Genomic DNA, 26,399 nt, shown 5'->3' with positions numbered 1-26,399 from the left:
AGCACAATATTATAAGCATACGCTTTCGATAATATATGTCTTTTTGGAGGATGGTAGTTTAACAGATTCTTGAGGAACAATGATAATCTTTTCTATCACATGATTATGAACACAAGCTCAATGTCGGATAAAGATAATTATGTATCCGTCTATGCTCCTTGTGTGATGGTTAAAGAGCGTGTAGTTTCCAGCTGCACCCTTCGAGTATTGACGGAAATGGCTTTCATAGCATTTGTGGCCACTCTTAGTGATTATCGAAGAAGAGGTTTTTGCAAGGCATTGATTGGATATGTAGAAGTGATGCTAAGAGAATCGGGCATAAAGGTCATATTAATTTCGGCTCCAAGTTCAACAGCCGAAAGTATGTGGAGATCGTTTGACTATACTGACATGACAGTCGGAGAAAAAACAGATATGACGATCCGATATCATCTCGATGTGTTCAATGCCACTTTATTGCACAGAAAGTTGTAGTTTATTGATTACCCAAAAAGTTTGTAGTTTATTGATTATCCCAAAAAAAAAAGAAAAAAGAGTTGTAGTTTATCGATAATTACAGCCAGATGAATGTCTTCTTGCATCCTCTAGTGTGCTTTATTTATACATTTCACAGTATGATCGATTGATTTCAAGTTTCAACATACTATTTGTATTTACATTCTAGGATTTATGCTGGTTCTATCATTTGTAGACATAACCAACAACAAAAACACAAAAACACAAAAAATAAAAAATAAAAAGAAAGTAGATAGTTATATGGTTAAAGCATACAATCAACCGATTCACAATTTAATAGATCCATTATGTTTTGACCACGATAAATAAATGTCCTTCTATCATGCCCTTTATTTATTTTATTTATTCTTTTTTTCCCTGATGTAAATCATAATTGTTGTTTGCCCATCAAAATTCTTTAAAATTGTATCAAGAACTTTAATACATTAACGACAAAATACCCGAATGATAAAAAGTTACATTGAAATAATACGATTAGAATGCCCGGAAGTTTAGCAAAGCAAAGCCAGTTTCATTCTCTGCAAATACCATTAAAAAGATTCACCAGCGCTTACCATCAGCTGCATTTGAAGGATCAACACGACTGGCAGACTCAAAAGACCCTTCCTCAATCATTCCAGAAATGGATTAACCAAAAATTTATTATAATCTTATCCTATAATAATGTGTATGATTACTGTTTAGTATTGAATTATGATCAACTTCTAGATACATAGGGGCCAAGAATCGTCTTCTAGATACACAGATATATAATTATTAATTTTATTTTTTTTGTAAAATGTATAATTATTAATTAAATTGATTCTAATATAGTGTTAGTGGTGTTGGGAATAACTTGCACTAGCATAAATTAATTTAAAGGCATATTACACTACAATTGTTAATATGAGTTAGTTAGTCATCTTTTTTATATGAATATAGGATCCCAATTTGAATGCTCTATTTTGTACCACGTTTGACATAATAATTTCAACCGTTAAAAGTTATACCAAATCATTTTTTTAAATTAGAAAATACATTATAGTATTAATTTTTTTATAATATCTTATTATTAAATTTATTATAATAGGTGTCATTGGTGTTGGAAAGGACGTACAGGAAAATAAATTATTCTAACGGCACCACAATTTTTAAGTTCAAACCCGCGACTACATCCATCACGTTTACAATCATGACTATTATGCTGATCAAATTTATCAAATCCACGACTGTAACACTCATTTTCTAATATGATTTAAACTATATATTTGTAATTACCCTTCAAATCGGTTGAGAGTTTAGCTGTGATGAATTTAATAGAGCTCTTTAAGAAAGAATTACTAATGATGAATTACAAAGCTAGATGAGATAAACAACTAATATATTAAATTAGTTTGTACTGGACGTGAACTGCAATATTTTACATTTTATTTCCATTTTGCTATTTGGCTTCCCTTTTTTAATTTTACTAATAAAAGATCAATTTTCTTTTACTTTTTTTTTTTCTCCCCTAACATTGCCTCTTTTTTTTAAGATTTTATCTTTATCTAAAAATTAATTTTCTGTTAAAATATTAACTATTACTAATTATCGATTGAGTATGAAAAGCGCCAATATATTCATTCTAAACCCAGCATATAAAATTCATATGGTATGGGCTAGAAATGAAAGATTTTGAACAAGTTGTGATCATTTTGAAGAGTCAATGTTCGAAAAATTCTACACACAGTCATGTTCATATGTGAAATAATGGAAATCACATTCCATGCCAAGCATAAATCATCTACTTATTTTTTCTTTTTTTCTTTTGGTTGTGAGGATATAAACCATCCTGCTATAATATATACATATCAATAGATTAGTGGGCTTGGATGTCTATGGATTTGTGCAGATTTTACTAGACTATTCGATGAAATACATACTACTCAAACACAAACTCTTTCATTAATGTAACACATTTGCATTAGAATAAAATATTTCTACAGGTGTTAGGCTTTGATTATTCATCAAAGAAGGAGTTATATACGTTTGAGCCAATTTAAGAATTTGTGTAAACAATTTCAAAAAGTTTTTTAATTTGTGGGTTGGAGTGTAATGATATTACAGCATTATTATTTCCATGGCTTTAGTATGAAAAACAGACTACGTACTCCTAAACTTGTGGGGTTTCTAATCAGATTTCATAGTTATAGGTGGACTATAACTTACAAAGGATGATGGTACACCTGATGAGATAGCAAGAGGAATTTCTCCAATTTATTTGGTAGCGATCAATGAATTACGGTGCAGTGAATTTGCATAATATGTTATAATCATTGTTAAGCAAAAAAAATGTTATAATCATTTATTCCTGCACAAACTATCCAGTTTCTTTCTGCTGCCATTGTTTTAGCTAGATCTTGAAATTTCAGCTTTTTACACTTTTTCAATTGAAAACCAACCTTTTCTTTTGAAAATGGAAATATTTTTAGGCCCATAAATTGATACAGTATAAAAGGAAATCTTTCCGTTAACCAAGAAAGAGAAAGAATATACATATTCAAAGTGCTTTATTGAAAGCGAACCTAAAAAAATTGGCATTGTATAAAGCACTTTAAGGGGATAAAGTTTAGCGAAAACAATGCATGCGTGACAAAGTTTTTAATTTATATTATAGCACCCAGGTTACAAAAATTAATGTAGCATTAATCCTTAATTCCCTTATGAATGTGTCCTATATCGATAATTGGTGATTGATCTACTTGTTTCTAAAGCATCAATTTCGTGGTTATAAATAACGATTTTGATTTTGTCACGAACCAGTATCATAAATATGGTTTATTAATGGATCAAGTGATCAATATAATTATGTCCAAACAAAAATTTTCTCCAAATCGCATTAATATATATGTTTCTGTCTATATTCTTAAAAAAAAAAAATATATATATATATATATGTGTGCTTTTCTATGTATATGTATACTTGTTTTGTCGGTGTGTATTTGGACAACTTGTTGGCTATATTACGTGAACCTCTTAAAAGCGAATAGGTATTTTATGTAGGAATAAATAAAGGTAATAATTAATGTTAATTGTATTTTAGTATTTGCATTTTGATCACATTGCATATTAAATTTTTAAATTTAAAATGTTTCACATTAGATTTTTAATTTATAATTTATTTCATATCAGTTAAATTTTAAAATTGATTAAAAAAAACTTTAAAATTAAAAAAATAAACTAATTTTTTCATTAATCAATTAATCATATTTTGTTCTTATTTTGTTTGTAAGTTGTAAAAATTAATTAATTTTCTTAATTTTTAAATTTTTTATTAGCATTTTTAAAACCTATTTGGAAATAAGATTAATGCAAAGTAAATTGTAAATTAAAATTTAATATGGAGCATTTTAAACTTAGATGCTCAATGTACAATCTGATTAATATATATGTGAAAAATGCAATTACTCCTGCCATTTAAGCATGCATCAATATATCTGCCTTTGGATTCCTTCTGTATGGACGAGCTTATACATATTATAAACAGCGAAAAGAGAAAATCAAAGTAAAAGAAACTTTGCCCCATGATGGTAACCGAAATGACAGCATTATTAATCATAATCATGGAGGAAAGCTTTTTGAATATTTAAAGTGCCTTTGGTTTTCATTGCCGATTACTTTTGCTTCCTATCCATATTCCATTAACATAAAATATACACAAAAAAACATTCGGACTGCAGGACTGTTAGGCTTGGTTAAAACTTAATTAGATTGATATTTAAATTCCACAGAAGCCTGCAGGCTGTCCAACCAAAAACCCAAAACATAAAAGTCCAGGAAAATCATTAAACAATATGTAAGTTGAGCAAAATCAATTTCATGACAATCGATCTCTAGCAAAGTACCAAATTATATACTACTCTAAATAATTTGATTTACAGTGACTGACCTTGATGGAAATGCAATTCTTTTGTGAAAACTCTGTACTAAATATTATTCCAGTAAAGCATTTATACTCTTGCATATATAATCAAGCTTAGGAAAAAAAAAAAATCATAAATTAAGCATCATGTCCAAAATAACTTGTTGAGATTATTTTGATCATATTCATCACATATTCAGAAGCAGTAAATAACAAACACTTTTTTTTTTTTTTTTTTGGTTGTACTTTTTCCAAAACCATAATCAACAAACTTCACAACTCCATCCAACAATCCCATCTTGATTTCACTTACCCAAGAAAAAGAAAAAGAAGGAATATTTGATGTTGATTGCCAAATTGCCATGTAGGCTAGCTAGTAGTCCTGATCAACAAGTACTTCTCCACCCTTCTTCCCTTTCCCTGTCCTCCTCCGGCTGCTGCTGGTCCCACCATCATGTCGGAGATTTCCATCGTTGTAAATCAACGGCAAGTCGTTTGCATCATCAACATCATCCACGGTGGCTATTCTGATGCAAGAGCACCGCTCTAAAGATGCAAAAAAAGCGGTTGTGACACTGTTGATGAGCCACATCGCCACCCCATCAAGCTTTCCACAACCTGCAGCCGAGCCTTGGCTCGGCGAGGTTCGGACCTTGGTCTCCCCTGAATTTGATCGGAAATTGAAGAAGCTAGTGCAACTGCTAGAGGTTGTGGCAGCCATGGGTTGAAAGATCCAATAACTTGGAGTAGATATCCACACAAGGAAAGAAGGTTGAGAAAAAAAAAAAAATAATAATAATAATAATAATAGCTCAGGGGTGATAATTTCTTAAGAGACATTCTATTGAGGATGTTAATGATTATAAACTCAAATTCCATTACATACCCTTGAAACTTTTGAAATTACAAACATATCTCGGTGTTAAATTCGACATTCTAAAATTGATCCCTATAGGTGTCCTTTCTGGGTTAATTGGGCCGTCATGATTTGGACCCGAATAAGATCCAAGAGGTACCCTCAATACTCAACTCGGTAGGTTTTGTTTTTTTGTTTTTTTTTCCCTACTTTTTAAGGGGTTCTAAGCAATGGGTGTAGAGTATATCTTAGAATGGAAGATAACCTCCTCAAACTTCAAAACGAAGAACCAAATAAACAAAAAATTGAAAAAAAAAAAAAAAAAGGAAAAGGCAATAATTGAAATAATGTAAAGAATGGGACCGAAAAAAATATTAAAAAATAATGGAAGTCTCAATTAATGCGTGTATTTAATTGTCATACTTTTTTGTTTTTGGTCGTAAAAGATTAGACCATAAATTGTTGCGCGGCTGAAATGAATGAGCAGTCATATTTTGACTTAAACAAAAACAAAAGGGTCCGGCACGCATGAAATATTTCGTGTGATACTTTACATTGCACATTTCAACCACTCTACATGTATTGTCTCTGTAAGTTCATACATTTTGCCTCCCTCAAAAACCAGTGTAATTTTTTTTTTTTTTTTAAGCACGTGAACTAACAAAATGAACCAAAAAGTCAAAGCCGTTGAAATTTCTCACATCAAGTAATTTCTCATGTAATATTTGATCTAAAAATTTATTAAAAAATAAATTTGACCTGTGTGTGAAGGCATAGCGGTGTTTACTCATACTTTAGACAAGAAAAGTGCAATTATTCAACTAAGATAAAAGTCGAAGAAAACCTATGCAAAAAAATCATGATATGTTAATTTTCCACCTAAACATTTAAAAAAAAATTATATATATATATATAACGCTGGGAAAATAGAAGGGGGAAAAAATATGAACGGGGTAGGAAGGTGGGTGAATGTATTTTGGAGGGGGGGCCAAACTCGTAATTATAATAATTTGGGGAATAAGCATAGATATTAGTAGATATTACTCATAGAAGCATCGATTCACCAAAAATAAATTATTTTTGGTAAATCACCAAAAATAAAAATTAGTTATAGAAGCATCTTCAAAAAAGTTGAAGTTAAAATAATAATTGACAAAGAAGCAACGCTAATAAAAATAGGAGAGACACAAATGGCCATATAATAATAAAGATTATTGATAAGCAAGGGAAAGGACAGAGGGAAGACAATGATGAGACTCAGGAGGTGGATGTGCGTCTCATCATTTACTTCTTACCCCTACCGACCTACCCTGCCCGACCCCATCGCTCTTTCTCTCTCATCTTCACCTATTTTTTATTCAATTAAGAGTCTTAATGATAAGATTAGGAAAGTATCACCTTAAGATTTTGGAGTATTAATTTTTTTGACAATTGCATGTAAGCTTTGATGTTTCTTTCAAAATCATAAGATAAAAACCTACCTTCCAAGTCCATTTGCTTCTGAAGTTGCGAGGTACCTATCACTGTGTAGGTGAGCGTGTCACTCCAAATAAAGCTTCTAGTAACAAATATGTTTTTGCAGCTGGGAGAGATACAAAATATTCGTTGTCATGGGTTTCAGAACGTGACGAGAAGAATGGGAACTAATTAAATCATCATAATATCTTTATCACTATTTTTAGTATCCATGTCCCATTTAATTGTTGAATATTGACCGACTTATATTAGTGAAGAATGGACAGACTTTGGCATATAAATGTTGACGGAGGAATGATGGGCATTGATGACTTATAATAGTTCCATTCTCTGGTGCCCATTTCAATTATTTGATTTGCTTTATGTTCTCAAAGAAATAATAGAGTTTAGGAGCAGAGCAAGCCCATGCTTGTGTCAACACGAGTTATATAGATACAACACCATCTAGTATCTAACAATTGGCCTCTTCAAGTTCGAGGGGCAATTTCAATTTTATGCTATGAGGAAACCACATGGTCGACTTGCGGACCTAATCGGATGGAAATGGGCTTCTCCTGAAAAGAAAATCACATTTCTAAGTCCTAGGTTAGAAAATCCACATTGCATGTTCGCCTATTATTTTTAAATCCTATAAGACTAAGTAACTTGTTTGATATGTGTGAAATATGATATTGTGCCATTATAAGCGATATTGCGACAAATTAACTACCGACTCTATTAATAAAGTCCATTCTTGTTTCGCTAATCCTTATATACGAGACTACAACGTACCCGCATATCTGTTATTGGGAAGTTTAGTAATAACTTTATGCTCCACCTTAATTAATTTACTTATTTTATTCTGCTTACATGCAAATAGAAGCACCTTATCTACATCTATTATCTCTCATCCATACCCGTAAATTTTGAAGATAAATTGAAGTATTGGAAAGGGAATAAAAGCGAATATAAATGCTTAAAAGAACAACATCCTTGTTGTTAAGCTTTTGATAAGCTATAAATTCTAAATTTGTATGAAAGCCTTAAATTGTAGTGTTAAATAGACAATGACCTTATATGGCAATTTACATTATGTGCTACATATATGTTCCATCTCGTTGTTCAATTAAACCTATCATAGAAATGGGAATAATTAGAAAAACATTTCAAAGAAGCTAATGCAAATTATCAACTGATATAGTATTTATTATTTGTTTTTGAAAAATTGAATTACAAATACTAATTTCCAATAAATGATAAATTAATCTGATGTGTACATCAAAGGCCAATCACGTGTAAGTAGAAATTTGAGAAAAAGATCATGGGGGACATAGATAATTAACGGTTAATTAGCTGCCTATAATTCACAAATAAATCGGCACAAAGCAAGATAAAGAGGACACTTGGTGGGTTCTAAATATGAAACAAAGTTGTGTTGTCGACCTCACTTAATCAAGCCATTGTCGTTCTATAAATTGTCTCTGTTATCGCCCATATAACGACCCTCATTTGTTGAAGCTTTTGAACAGAAAAACAATGGCTAAGCTAATCGCCATCTTCACTTTAGTCCTTGTCGTCCTTAGCTTTGCGCTGAGCTATGCCGCTGATCCTGCCTCAGCTGGAAATACCCTCAGAACTGCTCCAGCTGGGAATACCCTCAAATCTACCCCAGCCCCTCGTCCACCCACCAAAATTGATCCCAAGGTTCGTAACTCTTTTTAATTAAGTCCTTTTATTGATTCATATTATATATATATATATCAATTCTCAGGTCATTAGCGTCGGAAAAATCATAAGGACCTCTTTTTTTAAGTTTATAAGAATCTAGTTTTGATGTTTTGGTTCTTATTCCATATGAATTTTTATAGGTTTTTGAGGGAACCAAGGTGCTGGAGATGGAAGATGAGAATTGTGAAAGGATATTTGGGAAGGAGGATTGTTTGCTGAGAAGGACCAAGGCAGCTGAATTGCAAAATAATCCATGAAGTTTTTATCGGCAAACGTATCATTCGGTGAAAGGCCATGAAAAATGCATGCACCAAAATAAATTAAACAGTTATATATATTTTAATCGGATCGGCTCGATTGGTAGAGAAGTAATTCTTTAAAAGCTTCCTTGGCTTCTATTATAGTTTGTTAGGAATTTGAATGTCGTTGAAGAAATAATCACAGTTATTATTTTCTCCTTTACGCCTTTTTTTAATTTATTTTTATTTTTGGTTTTGTTTCTTTTTTTGTGTTTTTGTGCCCACCAAGCAAAGCGTTTTTGATAATGAAAATTCGAATTATTACCAAGCCTTCAGCTCTACTTTGTTTTATCTACATAAAGCAGACGGAGTCTCACATAAATAATAAGAAAGCATCAATCGTTAAAAGGCAATTAATTCTTCCATTGACATTCAAAAGGAAGTTGCCAAAGCTTAATTGCGAACTTTAAAATAACGGTAAAATACGTTTATGTCCGTGCATCTATGAAAGGCAGTAAAGAAATTTCCACACAAAAAATTTGATAAAGACAATAACAGGCATGGTAGCCTAGTAGTAAGCATTATGTTTTTAATTTCCATTTTCAGTTTCTTCTTATAGTTTTTCTTTTAGTTGTTTAGAATTGGCAGTTTACAAAGAAACACAGCATGAAACAATCACAAACCGTTTATAAAATCATTCTATTCTATAAGAGGGAAAAATTACGAGAAGGGACATACATGGCAAACCTTCCCAAATCTGAATGAGCAAAATCTTCCTCGGTATCAAAACAGGGGCTTCCTTCCATTGAATCAAGCAGGCAAGACAACTCTGGCACCACCCAAGACATGCAAATACAAAGCAAGACATATGGTAACAATAACAGAAGACTTTGCACCAAAATATCTTATCACTTCCAATCCCCTGTCCACAACCTCTTCACGAACTACATTAACACTTCTTTTCAAACCATCTAACAGCTTCCACAACATAAACTCCACAAGCGATCGAATTGTTTCAAATGTCACCCTCCCAGTTACATCAAACACAAACTTCCTATTACTTGGCACTGCTAATGTTGATGAAACTTTACCAACCCACCCACTGTTCTGAATATCATGAAATGAGCTTCCCTCTTTTATATGCTTTGAAGATGCTTTCGTCACAAAACATTCCTCCTCTCTAGCTCCACTTGGACCTTCCCTCTCACTCTGATCAAACACCGAGTAAGAAGAATTTGCTGGATTTGTGTTTGAGCTCGAATTCGCATTTGTCAGTACTTGATGAGATGTTCTCACAAGTGTTTCCACAGCCCCATTACAGACAGATACCAAAATGTCTTTCACTTTGTTTCGGTGAAGGGGATTGGTCAATCCTTCGAATATCTCGTCGTAGAAATTGATATCCATCGTTTTGTCAAGATAAACCGCAACTGCAGTGCTTACAAAAGCCCGAATGCAATCTGCTATTAGCTCCTTGGATTTATCATTGCAAACCACATTCAACCATGTAGGCGTATCCGTTGAATTAGATCCACTCGGCCGGTTGATTGATTGCCCATTGGAGTAAAAACCCAGAACCAAGTTTCTGGCAAAGCTTCCAGCCACTACCGAAACAAAACCAGTCCCGGCCGTAGAGAAAATTTTCTCCATGACCCTATCAGGAAAGCTCGGACTCGAAGAACCCGTTGCCAATTCAATCTCGTTTCTGGCCTCCGACTTATAACCGCGCAAAATCCCAATAGTAAACGCCTCGCTTAACCTGGTCAACGATTCGGAGAACTCCTTCGACCTGGCAATTTTTGAAATTTGAATCAAACTCTTGGGCATTTCATCCGAATCGGAACGTAGAAACTCCTTCAAGTCCTTGGAGATGATTCCGATCGTGTCTGCCGAATCGGAGACCAGTTCGGCGATAGAAATTAGGGCTCCAAAAAGCTTCATCAGCCTTTTTCTCTTCCTAGCCACAGAGGGCAAATGATAAACACGATAAACACCGTAACCGGAAACGCCAAGAGCCCCAAGAATCAAAAGCCATTTTTTTCTCCGGTGGGTAAAATTCAACCCCTCCTTCACTAATTCAAGTTCCATTAGGAGAGACAGCCCAAAACCCCTCTCCAAACTGTACGGAGAAAAATGCAAAAAAGAATTGGATTTATGTACGAACAAATTGAATCAAAGAGGATCAATAAAACCTAGGCCAGTGGGGTTTCAGCGTTTACGATCCCAATATATTGAATTTGTGGGGAAAAATCAAAAAGAGCAAAACTGAAATTAAATGGTAGACGACGAACCTCGTTATGTGCGTTCGCGAGAGCGAGAGCGAGAGAGAGAGAGAGAGAGAGGGAGGAGATGGACTGGGCAGCAGAGAGTCAGAGGCTGGACATATTCCCAAGACGAAGCCTCTGCATGGCCACTTTCAATAGCCAATCTTACGAGAAACAATGCTTGCCTATCTATTACGACATGGCGTTACCATTACAACTTGATACCGTGCGATGTGTAACAAAGCAGAACCGATGACAATAGCCTCCTTTTCTATATAAATTTATATCCTTGACCATCTTAAGGATCCGACCCATATATATATATATGGTAAGCTCCGAACCCAAAAAACCAATTTCATGAAGATAAGAGCAAACCTGAGGAATGCGTCCCTCGTCCTAGCATTGAATGCTGCCTGCTGTTAAAACAACAACAACAACCAAAAAAAAAAACTACTATTTATGCTCCAAATAAACAAACTACGCAATTAAATTTCCGTGAAACGATAGTTTTTTGGTTCTAATTATTGTTTACATTTTGATAGTTTAATAGTAAATGTGATTTTTACAGAAAAGAAGCGTCTTCAATGATTTTTTTCAACTGTATTTTGACGTACTTTTTTTGCTTATCAAATTTTAATAACCTGCCACATGGGAGTATGCTAAACTCTACCACTACAAGGTTTTACTTTCAAAATGGAAATTCACTTGCTGACATAAACAACAAATGCATGGCACAAGAAAAAGCAAAATTGTTCTCATTGCTAACAGCACAGATTTTTTTTTTTTTTCTTTTTTTCTTTTTTTTCCCCCTCTTTAGATGGGAAAGCCTTTCTTTTCCCCTCTCTGAATCACTAAAAATGTTGTAATTACACGCCTCACACAACCAATCAAACATATCATTGCTCTATAAAAACAAATAATAATACATCATGTACAAAATACTTTTTAGCCAATACTATCAAGGCAGGCCTGGCTCCAACTGTAAGACGGTTCTCAAGTCAGTCAAGTTCTTTCTCCAAGACTTCATCAGATGACTTTTAGCACCATATCCAACGAGTACAGATATCAGAGAGCAGAGTCTTCTACGGGTCTTTGGTTGGGGTTTCATGTTCCATTGATATAGTTTTAAAGTTTCTGGGTGCGTGGAAATTGTCATCTTCAAGGTCACTGAAAGATATGTCTTCTTCATCTACTACATGTATTGTACCTCCACCATACTCATGCGATTCATAATCTTCCTCTGGCCAATCATCATCATCATCATCATCATCATTGTTCTTAACTAGTATTTTGGAGGATGGACCAACAATTGAATTTTTATCCTGAGTCTTAACAATGGATCTTTCTTCAATTACAGACTTATCAATAAATTGCCACTCGGAACTTCCAACTGGGTGCTTCTCAGGCTCAAAGTATGTTGTACAGGAAGGCATGGTTGATTCAGAAGGTTCAAGCAGCATATCTTCAAAATGAGCACTAAAGGATGAATCAGTTACTAAATCTTGATGCAATGTGTTAGAATTTTCTTTTAAACACAATTTGCTTCCTCCAAGCCATTCAGAGTCTGATGTAGAATGACTCTGTAGCTCCTGCATCCACTTTGATCTAGCAGCCATTACCTACAAGTAACGTGGTTGGAAACATTTCGTCATATATATGTTCTTCAAGCCTAGCCCAAAACCAGGTCACAGCTCTATCAAAAAGTGCATGATACAGGTTTAAAATTCTAAAAGATTCATCTAATCTCTTAAGAACAATCTCTTTAATTATAAAAAGACTATCACAGAAATAGAAAACTTGAAGACATATCCAAATCCCCTTTTCCTTTGCTTTAAACCCATTTGAATCAAATCTTTATTCCTTTTCCAGCCTTTGATATCTTACTAAATAGAGCCATTCCCATTTTTGTAACAACCATTTATAACAATAAAAGAGATGAATCAAACAAACTAAAGAAATCACCAAGCAAAAGGAATCAATGGACTCTTACACATCCCTCCCCTTACTTTTTAATCATCAAACTCTACAGGGCAACCTAAAACTTGTACTAGAGTAATAAGTGATTATTGGATTGTGTGTTTAGGATCAGTTTTAAGGATTCATTTGGTAGCTGACAGAATCAAGCTTAGCTAGACAAGGAGAAGATGAATGATTCAGCATCTAGCAGAGTGTCCACTGATCCAACCTTAATACAATTAAAATGAACTACAGTAATAAGAGAAGATGTACAAGATGAAAGGAGCTTTGCAATAAAAGTAAATTGAATTTCGAAAAAAAGAACATGCAATGATCATGAACAAATATTGAGAAATGCCAGAAAAAAGGCCAAAAGGTCATAGAAATCCCAAGGACAATGAAATTCAACCAACCGCTAACATAGCAAAAATAACTTGTGAATATATTTAGTACTGGTCTCACTTGAAAAGAACAAATTGGAAGCTGCCACTATAAAATTGGCTACAAAATAAATTGGTTCCAGTTTATGTTTAGTTAAATTTATTAAGAAATATTACCGAAACTAGTTAATCTCGGAACTTGTATTGGCCTCAGCCGAGGAAAAAAGATTGTTTACCTGGGCGGTGGATAATGTTTCTGCATCCTGTTTATTGAGTCTTGAGTGCAAAAGAACAAAATAGACTTTCCAAAAGTAATTCTCACTCATATGGCAGGGGCATAGTTCAATTCTCAAAGCCGCTAATCTAGGGGCAAGATGTTCAATTACAAACACGTGGTCTTGTTGAGCAACAGACATGTTAAAATCTGAAAAAACAAATACAAATGAATTAACCATGATAGAAGAGTCCCACACCAATAATTATATCTAAAGAACAGAAATAAGTTAAACTAGCGAGCGAGCATATTCAACCAAAAAAGGTCTAAAATTTTATTACCTCTATAGAAAAATGTTAACAAAAAAAGTCAAACCAATGATTTAACATTCTACAAATTGAAGTTTTTTCGATATGAATTTGTCAAATGGTTCCCACTATGCGATTGTAGATGCAATCCAGGTGAGTCTATAATTACAAAGAAAGTATACATCAATTCCACTCATCAAGAAGAGACATACTGAAGGAAGATTAGCTAGGCCTATATTGCTCAATCCCGACCAAGAGAAGATAATTTTTGACGGGATCAAAAGTAAAGTGCTTGGAATTACATTCATAATGACCAACCAATTAAACATTTAGTAAGAAGCACCATGATTACAGAGTAGTTGGAAGCAGTAGATGTGCAATGAATGGTTTCATATCATGTAACATGTGGGCATGGTTATAAACAACCTGAAGCTTGAAGAGTAATATGCAATACAACTATGTACAAATAGAATCCTAATTTCAAATGTAATGCTAACTGCATTATGGAAAATAAACAATGTAGAACAAAAAGCTAAAATAATTCGTACAAAAATTGAACATTGAGATTGAGATAGACATATATATATATATATATATATAATGTAATAAAGGCATTCAAGCATACAAGATACATACATACCATCCAAGTTCTCCTCCTCATCTCCAGGAAAGTCCAACCACGTCTCTGGATGCATCGCGATATTTCTCGCGAAGGCCAGAACCTCCTCAGTGATCCCAACGGCGCGTCCCATAAAATACTCCAATTCATCTTCTTCCTCTCCCTTGGAAGACATATTGGTTCCCTGATCGGATTGATCAAACGGCTCGGATCGATCGCAATTGAGACCCAATCGATTGGAGGGCGTCGATGGCTGCGAAGGTGGGGGTGCTAGGAATGACGCAACGCCCCAAAATTGGCGGGTTAGGGTTTGTTTGAATTCGGAAAGGTCTTCTTTGACTCCTCTGGAATGGGCTTCTTCTTCTTCTTCCTCATCCTCGTCCTCCACGTGCACTTCACTTTCATTGTGAAGGTCTTCTCGCTCTTGTTGTTGGTGGTGGTGGGGTTGGTGGGGTTTAGCCGGTGAGGATTGTGCTAGATCGCCAAACCCATGATCTGGTACGACGTCGTTGTCATCATCTTCGTCGTCGTCGTCGTCGAGTCGGAGGGAGTTTGTAAGCGAGCGAGCCAGCCAGGACATTTTAATTTTGTTTTTTGGTAGAAAGTGATTGTTCTTAAAAAAATGGGCATTTTAAAGGTGCCGGTAGTCTCAAAAATAAAAAGGTGCCGGTGAAATGTGCAAAGTGTGGGAGGGGCAATCAGGTGCTTCAGTGACTACCGTGGACATTCTCTGTTAGATTGTTGCCATATAAGCATCGCTGCAGATCTAAATTAAATTCAAAAAGATCGACATGTATAAATGATCTGGCAGATTTGCGCTAGATCTCAAAATTCTGACCTGGAAAGGATTTTAATTTGCGTGAATATATATATTTTCATGGGTTAATATGACAAAAGCCTAATAGTGAGACGCTTCAGTTTTCTGAGCCCATGATTTTGCAGTTAGGGTCAAATATGGGCTTTTGTTTTGTTCCAACCAACTTTTGCAGTGTTGTTTCAGACAGGGATAAAGACCACAATAGTCAATAAACCCAACCCCACCTCACAATTTTACGCTCTTCAAAATTTGGTAAGTTAATGGTCTTGCTGAAGTTGCCATAGCGCGAATAATACCAAGGGCTGTGTTTGGCTCTTGTTTCGCTCTCCTTTTCATGCACACAAGGTTTCAAAGTGCTTTTTTATTATTTTCCCACCTCACCACCATGTTTCTTTTCCGGGTCCAGAGGGTGTCCCCTGTGAATTCTGTACCCTTTCGTGACAACAAAAGCGAACAACGAGGGACCTTTCAGCTTCCGAGGCTGGTCCAGCTTCAACTACTACAATTCAATACCAAAATTCTAACAACACAATCTTTTATCGTACAAATTACAGGACTAACCCTGCATTCAAAGCAATCAAATGGGAATTCCTGTTTCTTAATTAACATTTCTTAACTATTCTAATTTATAATTGCATACCCTTTGAGGACTAGCATTCAGTTTTGGGATGCTTTCGAATGATAAGTTAGGTTTTGGATATGAATAGCTAGCAATCATAAACGGAGACTCCCATAGAGTGTAGGAGGAGAAAATTAGGCTGACCCATCCATGTTGAACATTGAACATGCTGGCATGGCCAGCGCATTGTCTCTGTACTCTTGACCCCATCATTCTTGACATATTGGTTGGCTTTTTTCTCTATTTATTTATTCTTTCCCAACTTCTCATGGGCTGGGTGGGGTGGGGAAGGGGTTGGAATAGAGGGATTACGACCTTATATATGCTTGCTTTAGTGATAAGCATGACTTCTCTTTTTGTGCCTGTGAAATTACACAAATTGTAAACCTTTCAAAGATGAACGGAAGTCTTCCCTCCACCCCTCCTCAATTTAGCATCTTTTTACCTTTCTTCCAAAGTATCATATTAGGAAAGTATAGTCATACAAGAAATTCTGTCTGGTTATATTTACTAGAAATTCTGTCTGGTTATATACTTCAAACCACTTTTTAGATTACTACACAAGAAAGAGGAAAATTTCCAATTCCCTCTTTCATCACCCAATGTAAAAATCCATTTCCTCTATCCGGATTGGTCATTTCAAGGGTAATATGTGCAAAGTTCAAAATGTTTAATTTGTGTGAGAAACCACACCCGGGTGTCCAATTTAACCACCCCCAAAAAATAAAAAATAAAAAATAAAAAAAATATTGATCATCTTATACAATTTCATTCCTCTGAACAAAACGCTAGACAAACTCTACAATGGTGAGATTCTTAAAGACTAATACACACATTTATGGAGAGTCTGAACGATTAGGGCACCAAGGAGCTTGTTGAAATTGAAAAATGGAATTATAAGTACTTAATTGCAAAAGGGTTTCACATTTGAGTCCTCACTTTGGGGAGGAGAAGAATTCAGGAACCAATGGGAACCAACAAGGAAAACTAACTACACTCACGATGCACACTTAACCACTCTCAACTTCTCATAGAGTCATGATATACAAACTCTCCTGTAGACTGCGACATTAAAAGCAAACTATATTTCAAGGATTTTTCCATGGTCTACAAATGAAATAATCTCAATTTGGATTGAAGGCTTATTGGAAAAATTCAGTGAGAAAAAAGGCTAATATATAGTTAACAAGTCTACAGCTATGCAAAAGAAAAAAAGAAAACAAAAAAAAAATGGTAATTCAATCCACATTATGATGCTTCTTTGAAGTGGAAACAAATTTATATCAAAGTAGTTTAATCGAATATACACATGAACAACGGGTACCTCAGAAACCCAATCGACTCTGTCTTCAAATCAAGTTCTTCTTCCGTTGGGATGAAGGAAAAATGAGAAGATATTGTATATCAACATTGCCATATATTTATTTTTTCTTCATTGTATTGTTCTTGTAAGCTTACACTTGGAAATGAAGATAGTAGCAGTGTAATTTAGACTACACAATTTCAAGAGCTCAGCGGCTCGCTGCTTCAATACTGCATTGCAACCGCTCTGAATAACAAGCAGAAGCTTCGCCGCCAAACCTGCCTCAACAGCTAGTGAAGCACATTCTTCCGGGAAAAGTTTGCAGACAGCCCACAAAATCGACAGCGCAAGCTGGGTACAGCTCTCTGAAACTTTCATCAACAATCTAACCAAATTGGGTATTGTATTTGGACAATCTTTCAAAGCCAATCTTCCTTCAGGGAGAGTCGACAAATCTTCTAAGATGTTAAGGGCTAATTCCAGACACTCATTATTCAAGCCCGGCAAGATCTCAATCAATTGAGGAACAGCCCCAACACTCACAGCGGAGTTTCTGAGAGATTCGTGCGAACAAATAGTCTTAAGCAAACAGAGTCCGGGCAATACCCTATTAGAGTGTCTCTTATCCTTCACTAACCTCAACAATCCAACCACAAGACTCAAGCTTGACACAACTTCTTCTGAGTTGAAATCCTTGCCCTCCATCAATATCTGTATCAATTTCGTGCAGTTGATCTTGGTCTCGATAGAGCCCTCGTTCAACATGTCCACCATTAAGGATATCTTGGACGGTTGCATCAGATTCTTCTTTGACTCCGAATTAAGGTCCAAATTCACGAGGATTCCAATTGCTTCAGACCCAACAGCGTGAGAAGTAAAAGGACCCAACAAAGAAGAAATCAAAGTAACGCCACCACTATCCACCGTCGTCTTCTTAGCCGACCCATGAGTGGTCACCACCTGTCTGAGCTCCTTGAGAGCTTGAACTCTAGCTTGACCCTTAACTTTCTTCAATGTCTCCAGGAGCTCCAAAGCCCTGCCTTGCACATCTTCGGACCTCTTCTTGACGGCTACATACTTCTGCGAGAACCAACTGTAAATCAGCTGGTGAAGGGTCTTATTCGGCGTGATGGAATCGTCCCAAAGCTCTTGCATCGTTGTGGGACAAGTGTTATGGCCGAACGAGAACCATTTGAGAATGTTGGCTCTCTCGTAGGTCTGACCAGTGCAAAGAGTGACAGGATCTTGCATTGGCTCCAATGAGATTGGACAAATAAACACCGAAGGAACCTCAATGGACTCGAGCTCTTCAATCATCTTCGTCAGATCCAATTTTTCAGTAGCGACGCCGCCGCCGCCGCCGCAGATGAACCCACCACCGCAGCCCAAAATCCCATCTTTGACCGCGGTTTCCAGATCTAGAACTTGGCCTCCACCGCCCATATCAAGCTTGACATCTCCATCTCTTTTCCGACTAGGAGGCTGGTACATCGGCATTTTGGTATATACTTTAATTTTTTATTTTTTATTTTTTTTTTGGGTTTTCCAAATTCTCAGTCAGAGAGAAACCAAATGGAGACACTGGATAAGGGGAATGAGCGACCTTCAAAAATGCAAGCAAGCGAACAACAAGAATTCCCCTTGAAGACCCATCTGTCCCATCACATCCCAGGACAAGAAGCGTGTGGGAAAGAAAAAGAGAGAGGAAAAAGTGAAAGAAATTTTTTTTTTAAATAAAAAAAAAAAAGGGAAGGAATAGTCTCTCTCTCTCACTTTCCCGTTCTTTGACTATCTTTGGGCTGATGTTCTCGTTGACAATTACAAGCAACCAAGACCATCAACGGCTGCAATCTTTTCTCCTATTTCTTTGCTTTTATCTGCTATCTTTATCATCTCTGATTTCTTTCTCTGATCAAAAGGCCCACCTCACTCTTCAGTGCCACTACACCACCCTTCATCATCATCAAATCAAGGCCATGATGAATTGAAGTTGGTAATCTTCTTCTCTAATACCAAAGCTCTCACTCACTTCCTCTTCAAGCTCAAGAAAAAAGCTTGAAATCATCAACCACGATCAGAGAAGAAAAAAAAGTAAAAGACGCAATCAAAACCCATAAAAAGTTAATACACGAACAGGAACAGTATCCACACCCCTTGAAAATTTCCAAATTACCCAAAAAAAAAAAGATTGATGGCATAAATATTCAAAAAGGTTTTAGAACTGTAAAGACATGAGAAAATGAGAACGATACCGAATGAAGAGAGAGATAGACAGAAAGAGAGAGGAAAAAAGGAGAGCAAGAGAACAAGCTATCCTCTGCACAGTCTCCTTCACTGCTGGTCTTCTTGTGGGGCAGGTGACGAGAACCCCCATAAAAATTGTTTATTATTTTTTTCAAGAAAAGTATATAATATACTTTTTTCAATTTTTTCTTGGGAAAGTAGAAGATCACTGAGAGTAACCGGCTATAACCGGTGGTTTTGCTTTGCAGCCTGGGCAACCGTGCAGCACACGTGCAGTCAAATCTTGGGTAATGGATTGTATGGATTTGAATGTGTGTGGAATAAAGGACTAATTAGCAAATAATGAAAAAATTTTGCGAAGAAATAGTGTGTGTGTGTGTGTGAGAAAGAGAGAGAGAGAGAAAGAGAGAGAAGCATATTATTAACAACACTGTCGCAACTGCGTGACACAACCTGTAATGAAAACGCTTAATCCAAAGAATATTATTAGTCAAATCTCAATTTCCCAGCTGTGCAGTTTTGCACTCGCCCCTATCTGTTTTAGTAATAATTTTGGGATTAATTAAATAATTAATTAATGGAGAGGAAGGGTTAAAGCCAGAGCAAAAGCGTCAGATGCGCACCGTTCCCACCGCCACGTGTCAGTGCGTGGATGGGCAAAAAGCGAAAAAGCGAAGTAGCTCAGCACCATCAAAGTGGTCAAACCGGAGACCGGAAAAGGAAATCGAGGTTTGGGTTGGGGTGGTGGTAGGGGTGGGGGCTACATCTACATGCAAATCTTGGACCCTCAAACGGTACCAGTCAAAAGAAGAGCTGGCACTTTATGAAAGGCACGCTCTTCCTGGGCCCCACACCACGGGCCTTCTCGTTCCAGCTTCCCCTACTTTTATGTGTCTCTTTATATATATATATATATTTTTTTTTTTTCTTTTTTTCTTTTTTTCTTTTTTGTCCTACTGGTAAATTCAAAGTTTGTTAAACTTTTTTGTTTTTGGGTTAAGAAGATTTTTAAAGATTATCCCTTCAAGATTTGAACTCAAATCTTTTTTTTTTTTTGCTTTGAAAGATTCCAATTAATTTGGTCAATTAAAGAAACTGATTTTTACCATTCAATTCAAGATGTCTCATCAGTGGAATGTTTTAGTCATGCACGTAGTCCAGTGGCGATTTGTTTTCCTATTTTTTTTTTTTTTAAAGTAAATCTTGCATCTGATTAGTATCAGTATGCACTAGGCACATAGTCGATTAAATTTTATTTAATTGGCAGTTTGAGATAGTTGAGGCTATTCAATCGTAGTTAAATAGGGATAAAGTTGGGTCTGGATATTTTTCAAAAAATAAAAAAAAAAATGGTTAGGTTTGGGTATAACAAATTTGCACCAAATACCTCGGCGGCAATTCTTTAATCAACTTATAGAGTCGGTTGTTTGATCACATTAAAAATATGCTGGTTTTTATTATGGCTGGAAAGATTCTTTTTCTAAACTTATATTAAATTTACAACCTTTACAAAGCAAAGCAATAATGAATTTTATTTTTCTAATAATTATTGACGGTATAAGGGAGTAAACTAAAATAAGTGAAGCTTTTTATAAAATAAATAAGCGCAAACCAAAAAGAGAATGCTCCTTATGCAACAAGGTTTGTATATGTAGGATTAAGTGGGCTTAGGTCAAGCTAATCCAATCCCAAAACCAAAGGCCGTTTATTACACAAGCCCACTTCAGTAAATTGCAGTTTTCACAAATTGGTGGTGGAGTTGAAGTTTCTAGCTTTCCAAATCATTCTCATCTTTATTCTTCTTGTAACGATGTCAACAAAATACACTGCTTAATTTATGACACAGCGGTGGTTTAGTCTACTGCCTATTAAATGAACAATTTTTATTTTTCATAACAGAAAATATATATATATAACTATATATATATCCCTATTGATATGGTCGAGCAGTTTTGCAATAGTGATGCATTAAATTTCATTGCACAATTACATTTTCAACATAGCTTAACTGAGAATTGATAGCAGAGATTTCTCCTAGAATTTTGTCAATTGCACCATCATCTTTGAGTATCGATGTATGAGAAACACCACGTACTTTGGTCACTTTAAGAGTTTGGTTTTTCATATTAGCCCACAGCGATTCAAGTGCTAACAAGCTCGCCATATTTACTGTTCCATCCCCTTCCCCATATAAGATATCTGGTTGCTCATCAAATCCATTTTCTCCATAGAACAGAGTCTCTGGTGTCCTGATACCACTCCCAAATATGCATGTAATTGGTACCCCAGGCGCTATTGGCTTCTCCATCAAAGGCAAAATCCGAGTCTCAAAAGGATAAACCCCTTGTGGAAATCCAATATCATTGAGAAATTGGGCAATGTCATATGCAGAATATGTGGCATTTGGAGTGAGAACCAGTGGTTTTTCACGACCAAAAATGTTAGCATTTGGCATCAGCCAAAGATTGCTCTCTGAGCTTCTCTGCTCTTCCCTGACTAGCAAAGGTTTTACCAAAGGCACTCCTAATGAATAGCCCGAAGCAAAGGTGAGCATTTGCAATACAGAGCCACCCCATGGCGCAGAGAGTGCAACAAAATGTTTGACGAACTTTTTGCGCCAAGAAAGATGGTTTCGATTGAGAAGTTGCAGGACAAAGAGACCTCCTAAGCTGTGAGAGACAAGTATTACTGGTTTTCCTCCATTAGAAGCGCTTGCTTTCTCTACCAAATATTTAAGGTCTTGTAAAAACTTTGTACCAACATGGGATGGGTGACCTTCTGCTGCTAAACCATATCGAAAATCATATGGAGCTCCAAAAAGATTTTTGTCATTGACATACCCTATTTCTTGCAAAGACTCCACCAGTGGTGCCATGTATTCTGTTATGTATCTACAAATGGATCAACTATAATTAGTCCATACTGTAATTTAAATAGCTTCTACATAATTAAGTATGTTCTTATTTTCATTTGTGTTTCCCGAAAAAAAAAAAAAAAAAAGTCTAATTTAAACTGCTAATTCATCAATACTCAGGCTTAAATATCTTGATTTGTTTGTCAATTTCTGGCAGTGGTACAAGTCCATTCTATATTACCCATTTGACATCAGTAAATTGATTATCTACTAGGGGTATCTTAGTAAATGACATGGTACTACGTCGACACACAGAAACACAATTGGAAAAGTAAAAACAGCACACACAACAGAAATCTGAAAATGAGGAGTATAATGTAGTAGAAAGATGGGTTTACTTGAGATGAGGATCGAGGTAGAGAAGGGATTCGGTGGAGCCGAAACGAAGGACCCTGGTTTGAACTCCAGGGGCATTATGATAATCATCCAAATCTTCATCATAGTAAAGCATCATGCGTTCAGCAAAGCACTTGGTAAATGGAGCCAACAGGACGGTGGGGTCGAACCATAACCTGAACCAACCATCTATTCTCTTCTGAAACGGAATTTTACATAATAGGCCGGAGGGCTCGTAGTCGCTGGTGAGCCGGGCTTCTAGCTGGTTCCCTCCGTTCCCAGGAATCAGGATTAGGGGATAAAGATTGCCGCTGCTAGCTAGACACGTGTACAGCATCATAACCGTTGAAAGCACTGCCAGTTTCAATCCTATTTCCTTCATTGGCTACTAGCTATATCGCTTCTTTTTAGTACCAGTCTTTCAGGAGTTGATGAGAGATGGAGTATTTTATTTATTTATTATTTATTATTGATTTTTGGATGGATTGTAATTGTACATGCCCTTCTTTAAACGACAATATGTGGACGAGAATGCACTATATTGTAATTGTTGAAGTTGATTGTTCTTTGCATAAGAAAAGGCAAAAAGAAAGGGTAGGAAAATTCCAATTGGCCTTCCCAGTACCCACCATTAATTCGTCTTGGTTGGATGATGTTTGGTGTCTACCCAATCGCCCACATGAACGTCCACTTACCAAAACCAAGTAATTTCAAATGTTGTTGCGTGTGGCCTAATACTTTAGCACAATAAATGACATAATGTCTTCCTTGGCCCAATAATGATTACAGGCTAGACCAGAAAGACCCTTAGAAAGCCCATCTAAGGGTCTTTCTCCTTTGCTAAGTCCTTGATATCATTAATTAGACAAACTGAATGCACTCCCAGTTCAATTTTAAAAAGAAAAATGTTCCTTAAATAAGAAGGATATCCATAAAAAGCAAAAAAAAGTGAAGGATATTAATTTTTTTGTACTCATAATATTGAGCATAAATACAAATATTTTAAAATCACTTCAAACTTCAAGGTGATCAAAATGTCAACTTAAGCATATAAAATAACTATAAGTGATAAAAATAAATTACTGTTCTTGGGATAATGACTCAAATCTAGTCTCCCCGCCCAAATATTCATACATGCAAAAAATAAATAAATAAATAAAATTATATATATATAAAGAAATTTAAATTTGGCTGCTAAGCATAAAGCACACCCAGTCAATTAAGCAACCGCAAAGTTTAATAGTTTGCGACAACTAATATGAATATTAAAAGTTGATGTACTCGCTAAGCGTAAGCTAGCTAGAGACCATAAATAAAGAATTTATAAAATAACAATCCACAAATGTGCAGGGTACATCAAGAAATTAATGAAGAAGGAAGGACCACTAATATAGGATATAGACGAAGGATATGCTTTATATTTTTGGATATTCGGATAATAAATGACGAATGCTCTGCAACACGTGTTCTATAAGATAAGAAGCCTTAATACTTTAGTACACGTAATATTAATGAATCAACAACTAGCATTCAGTTCTTTGCGTTTCAAATTTTACCTCTCCAATGCATCTTATACAATATATAGGAAGAAAAGAACATTAATTTATTATGGCAGCTATGCAACAAGTAATTATAATAAGTACAGGACAGCATCAGTAAATTATTACATATACAATTATTATCACATGTTTAAAATATTTATTTTTGCATGGGAAGATGTAACATAAATGTTATACATTATATCTAAAATCAAAACACATATATTAACAATATATTTATATATTCAGAATCTTAAGATAAACTAGCAATCAAAAGTCAGTCAATTAATCTCCAAATTAATGGGCTTATTTATCACTAATAAATTGATATGTGATGCATTTTCACTGCCCCATTACACCAATATTCTCTACATAGCTGATCAACTCAGAATTGATACCAGAGATTACATCAACAATTTTAGAAAGAGCAACATTATCTTTGAGTATGGATAAATGATCAACTCCATCTACTTTAAGGACCTGAAGAATTTGATTTTTCTCACTAGCCCACATCGATTCAAGTGCTAACAAGCTCACCATATTCACTGTTCCATCTCCATCACCATAAACAATCTTCGGTTGCTTATCATACCCAGTTTCCCCATAAAACAGAGTCTCTGGAGTCTTTACACCGCTTCCAATTATACAAGTAACAGGCACACCGGGTGCATCTAATTTCTCCAAAATCAAAGGCATAGTGCGTGTTGCATAAGGATATACTCCCTGTGGATATCCAATGTCAATGAAAAATTGAGAAATCTCATGCGCCGAATACGTGGCATTTGGAGTCACAACTAGTGGTTTTTCACCACCAAAATTGTTGGGATTTGGAAGCAACCAAAAGTTGCTTTCCCAGCTTCTTTCAGCTTCTCTGATCTGCAATGGTTTTATAAGGGGAATTCCTAAAGTATATCCTGAAGCAAAAGTGAGCATTTCCATCACAGATCCACCCCATGGTGCAGAGAGTGCAACAAAATGCTTGATGAACTTTTGGCGCCAAGAAAGATGGTTTTGATTGAGAAGATGGAGTGCAAAAAGGCCTCCTAAGCTGTGTGAGACAAGGATTACGGGCTTTCCCCCATTAGAGATGCTTGCTTTTTCTATTAAATTTTTGAAGTCTTTGAGAAACTTAGAACCAACATGGGTTGGATGACCTTGTGCAGGCAAACCATAGCGGAAGTCGTATGGAGCTCCAAAGAGGGTCTTGCCGTCTTCATATCCTATTTCTGTCAATGACTCCACTAACCTTGCCATATATGCTGTTTTATCCCTACCAAATATATATATATATATATATATGGTAAATATTATGATTGATCCGAAATCAAATCAATTTATACACAAAAATTATAGTACGAATTATGAAAAATAAGATATAATATATCTATATGAATACTTACTTCAAAGCAGGATTGAGGAAGAGAAGGGATTCAGTGGAACCAAAACGGTGGACCCCGATTTGAACCCCAGGAGCATTGTGATAATCATCTATATCCTTATCATAGTAAAGCATCATACGGTCTGAAAAGCACTTGGTAAATGGACCCAATAGGATGCTGGGGTCGAACCAAATCCTGAACCAACCGTCGTCGAGCTTCTGAGGCGGTTCTTTGCATGACTGACTCGACGGCACGTAGTCGCTGGTGAGCCGAGCTTCTAGCTGATTCCCTACTATCCCAGGTATTAAGATCACAGGATGGAGATTACTGCTGCTTGATTGGCACGTGTACAGCATCATAGCCGTTGAAAGAAGCGCCAGTTTCCATCCTAATTCCTTCATTTTTCTTTTTCTAGCCTTCCAGGGACGTGAATGAGTGAGATCCGATGCGTGGGTTCTTTAAAAAGTGTGCAGGGATGAATGCGTGGAGCACGTGGACGACGATGCATTTTATTTATTTGGTAGACGACAATGCGTTTTATTAATTAATTGTCCCTTGATGGGAATGAGGACATAAGAGGAATCCAATTAGCAGCCTCTTTTTATTAATTTCTATTTATAGTGCACGTTGCAGCGAGGTCTCCTTCGATTCCATTGTACTCTCATGCACCAACCAACAACAAATATGGTTTTCTTACAATTGGTCCACAAACTATGTTGAGGTAGACCAATATCCCATGTTTGAACATTTTAACTTGGGCCTCCTCTACAGCCCAATTCACAAGGTTAGAGCATAAGAGAATAAAAGAAAAAGAAAATTTTCCAAAAACAAATA

The 26,399-nt window shown here is 35.8% G+C and overlaps 5 protein-coding genes across 5 annotated transcripts; all 5 read right to left on the bottom strand.

Annotated features, from left to right (window-relative positions):
* Positions 1-9,341: 9,341 nt before the first annotated feature.
* On the bottom strand, positions 9,342-11,278 carry LOC107433672 (protein PHLOEM PROTEIN 2-LIKE A10). Its single transcript, XM_016044987.4, has 2 exons — positions 10,966-11,278; positions 9,342-10,793 (listed from the first exon to the last, which is right to left on the bottom strand). Exon 2 carries the CDS (start codon positions 10,760-10,762, stop codon positions 9,485-9,487), a length of 1,278 nt encoding a protein of 425 aa, XP_015900473.1. The 5' UTR covers positions 10,763-10,793; positions 10,966-11,278; the 3' UTR covers positions 9,342-9,484.
* A 389-nt stretch (positions 11,279-11,667) lies between these two features.
* LOC107433675 (uncharacterized) lies at positions 11,668-15,245 on the bottom strand. Its single transcript, XM_016044991.4, has 3 exons — positions 14,437-15,245; positions 13,511-13,698; positions 11,668-12,557 (listed from the first exon to the last, which is right to left on the bottom strand). Exons 1-3 carry the CDS (start codon positions 14,993-14,995, stop codon positions 12,021-12,023), a joined length of 1,284 nt encoding a protein of 427 aa, XP_015900477.3. The 5' UTR covers positions 14,996-15,245; the 3' UTR covers positions 11,668-12,020.
* A 1,714-nt stretch (positions 15,246-16,959) lies between these two features.
* Positions 16,960-19,548, bottom strand: LOC107408778 (U-box domain-containing protein 30). Its single transcript, XM_048476359.2, has 2 exons — positions 19,407-19,548; positions 16,960-19,208 (listed from the first exon to the last, which is right to left on the bottom strand). The coding sequence occupies exon 2, from the start codon at positions 18,649-18,651 to the stop codon at positions 17,284-17,286; it is 1,368 nt and encodes a 455-aa protein (XP_048332316.1). The 5' UTR covers positions 18,652-19,208; positions 19,407-19,548; the 3' UTR covers positions 16,960-17,283.
* A 1,416-nt stretch (positions 19,549-20,964) lies between these two features.
* LOC107420430 (lecithin-cholesterol acyltransferase-like 1) lies at positions 20,965-23,187 on the bottom strand. Its single transcript, XM_016029390.4, has 2 exons — positions 22,651-23,187; positions 20,965-22,289 (listed from the first exon to the last, which is right to left on the bottom strand). Exons 1-2 carry the CDS (start codon positions 23,028-23,030, stop codon positions 21,374-21,376), a joined length of 1,296 nt encoding a protein of 431 aa, XP_015884876.1. The 5' UTR covers positions 23,031-23,187; the 3' UTR covers positions 20,965-21,373.
* Positions 23,188-24,230: 1,043 nt separating this feature from the next.
* On the bottom strand, positions 24,231-26,191 carry LOC107433698 (lecithin-cholesterol acyltransferase-like 1). The gene is made up of 2 exons (XM_016045021.4): positions 25,587-26,191; positions 24,231-25,456 (listed from the first exon to the last, which is right to left on the bottom strand). Exons 1-2 carry the CDS (start codon positions 25,964-25,966, stop codon positions 24,529-24,531), a joined length of 1,308 nt encoding a protein of 435 aa, XP_015900507.1. The 5' UTR covers positions 25,967-26,191; the 3' UTR covers positions 24,231-24,528.
* Positions 26,192-26,399: the final 208 nt, after the last annotated feature.

This window comes from Ziziphus jujuba, chromosome 5, assembly GCF_031755915.1.
Source record: "Ziziphus jujuba cultivar Dongzao chromosome 5, ASM3175591v1".
NCBI classification, from domain to species: Eukaryota; Viridiplantae; Streptophyta; class Magnoliopsida; order Rosales; family Rhamnaceae; genus Ziziphus; species Ziziphus jujuba.
The sequence above is the reverse complement of the archived record's forward strand: the minus strand, read 5'-3'. Positions and strand labels throughout refer to the sequence as shown.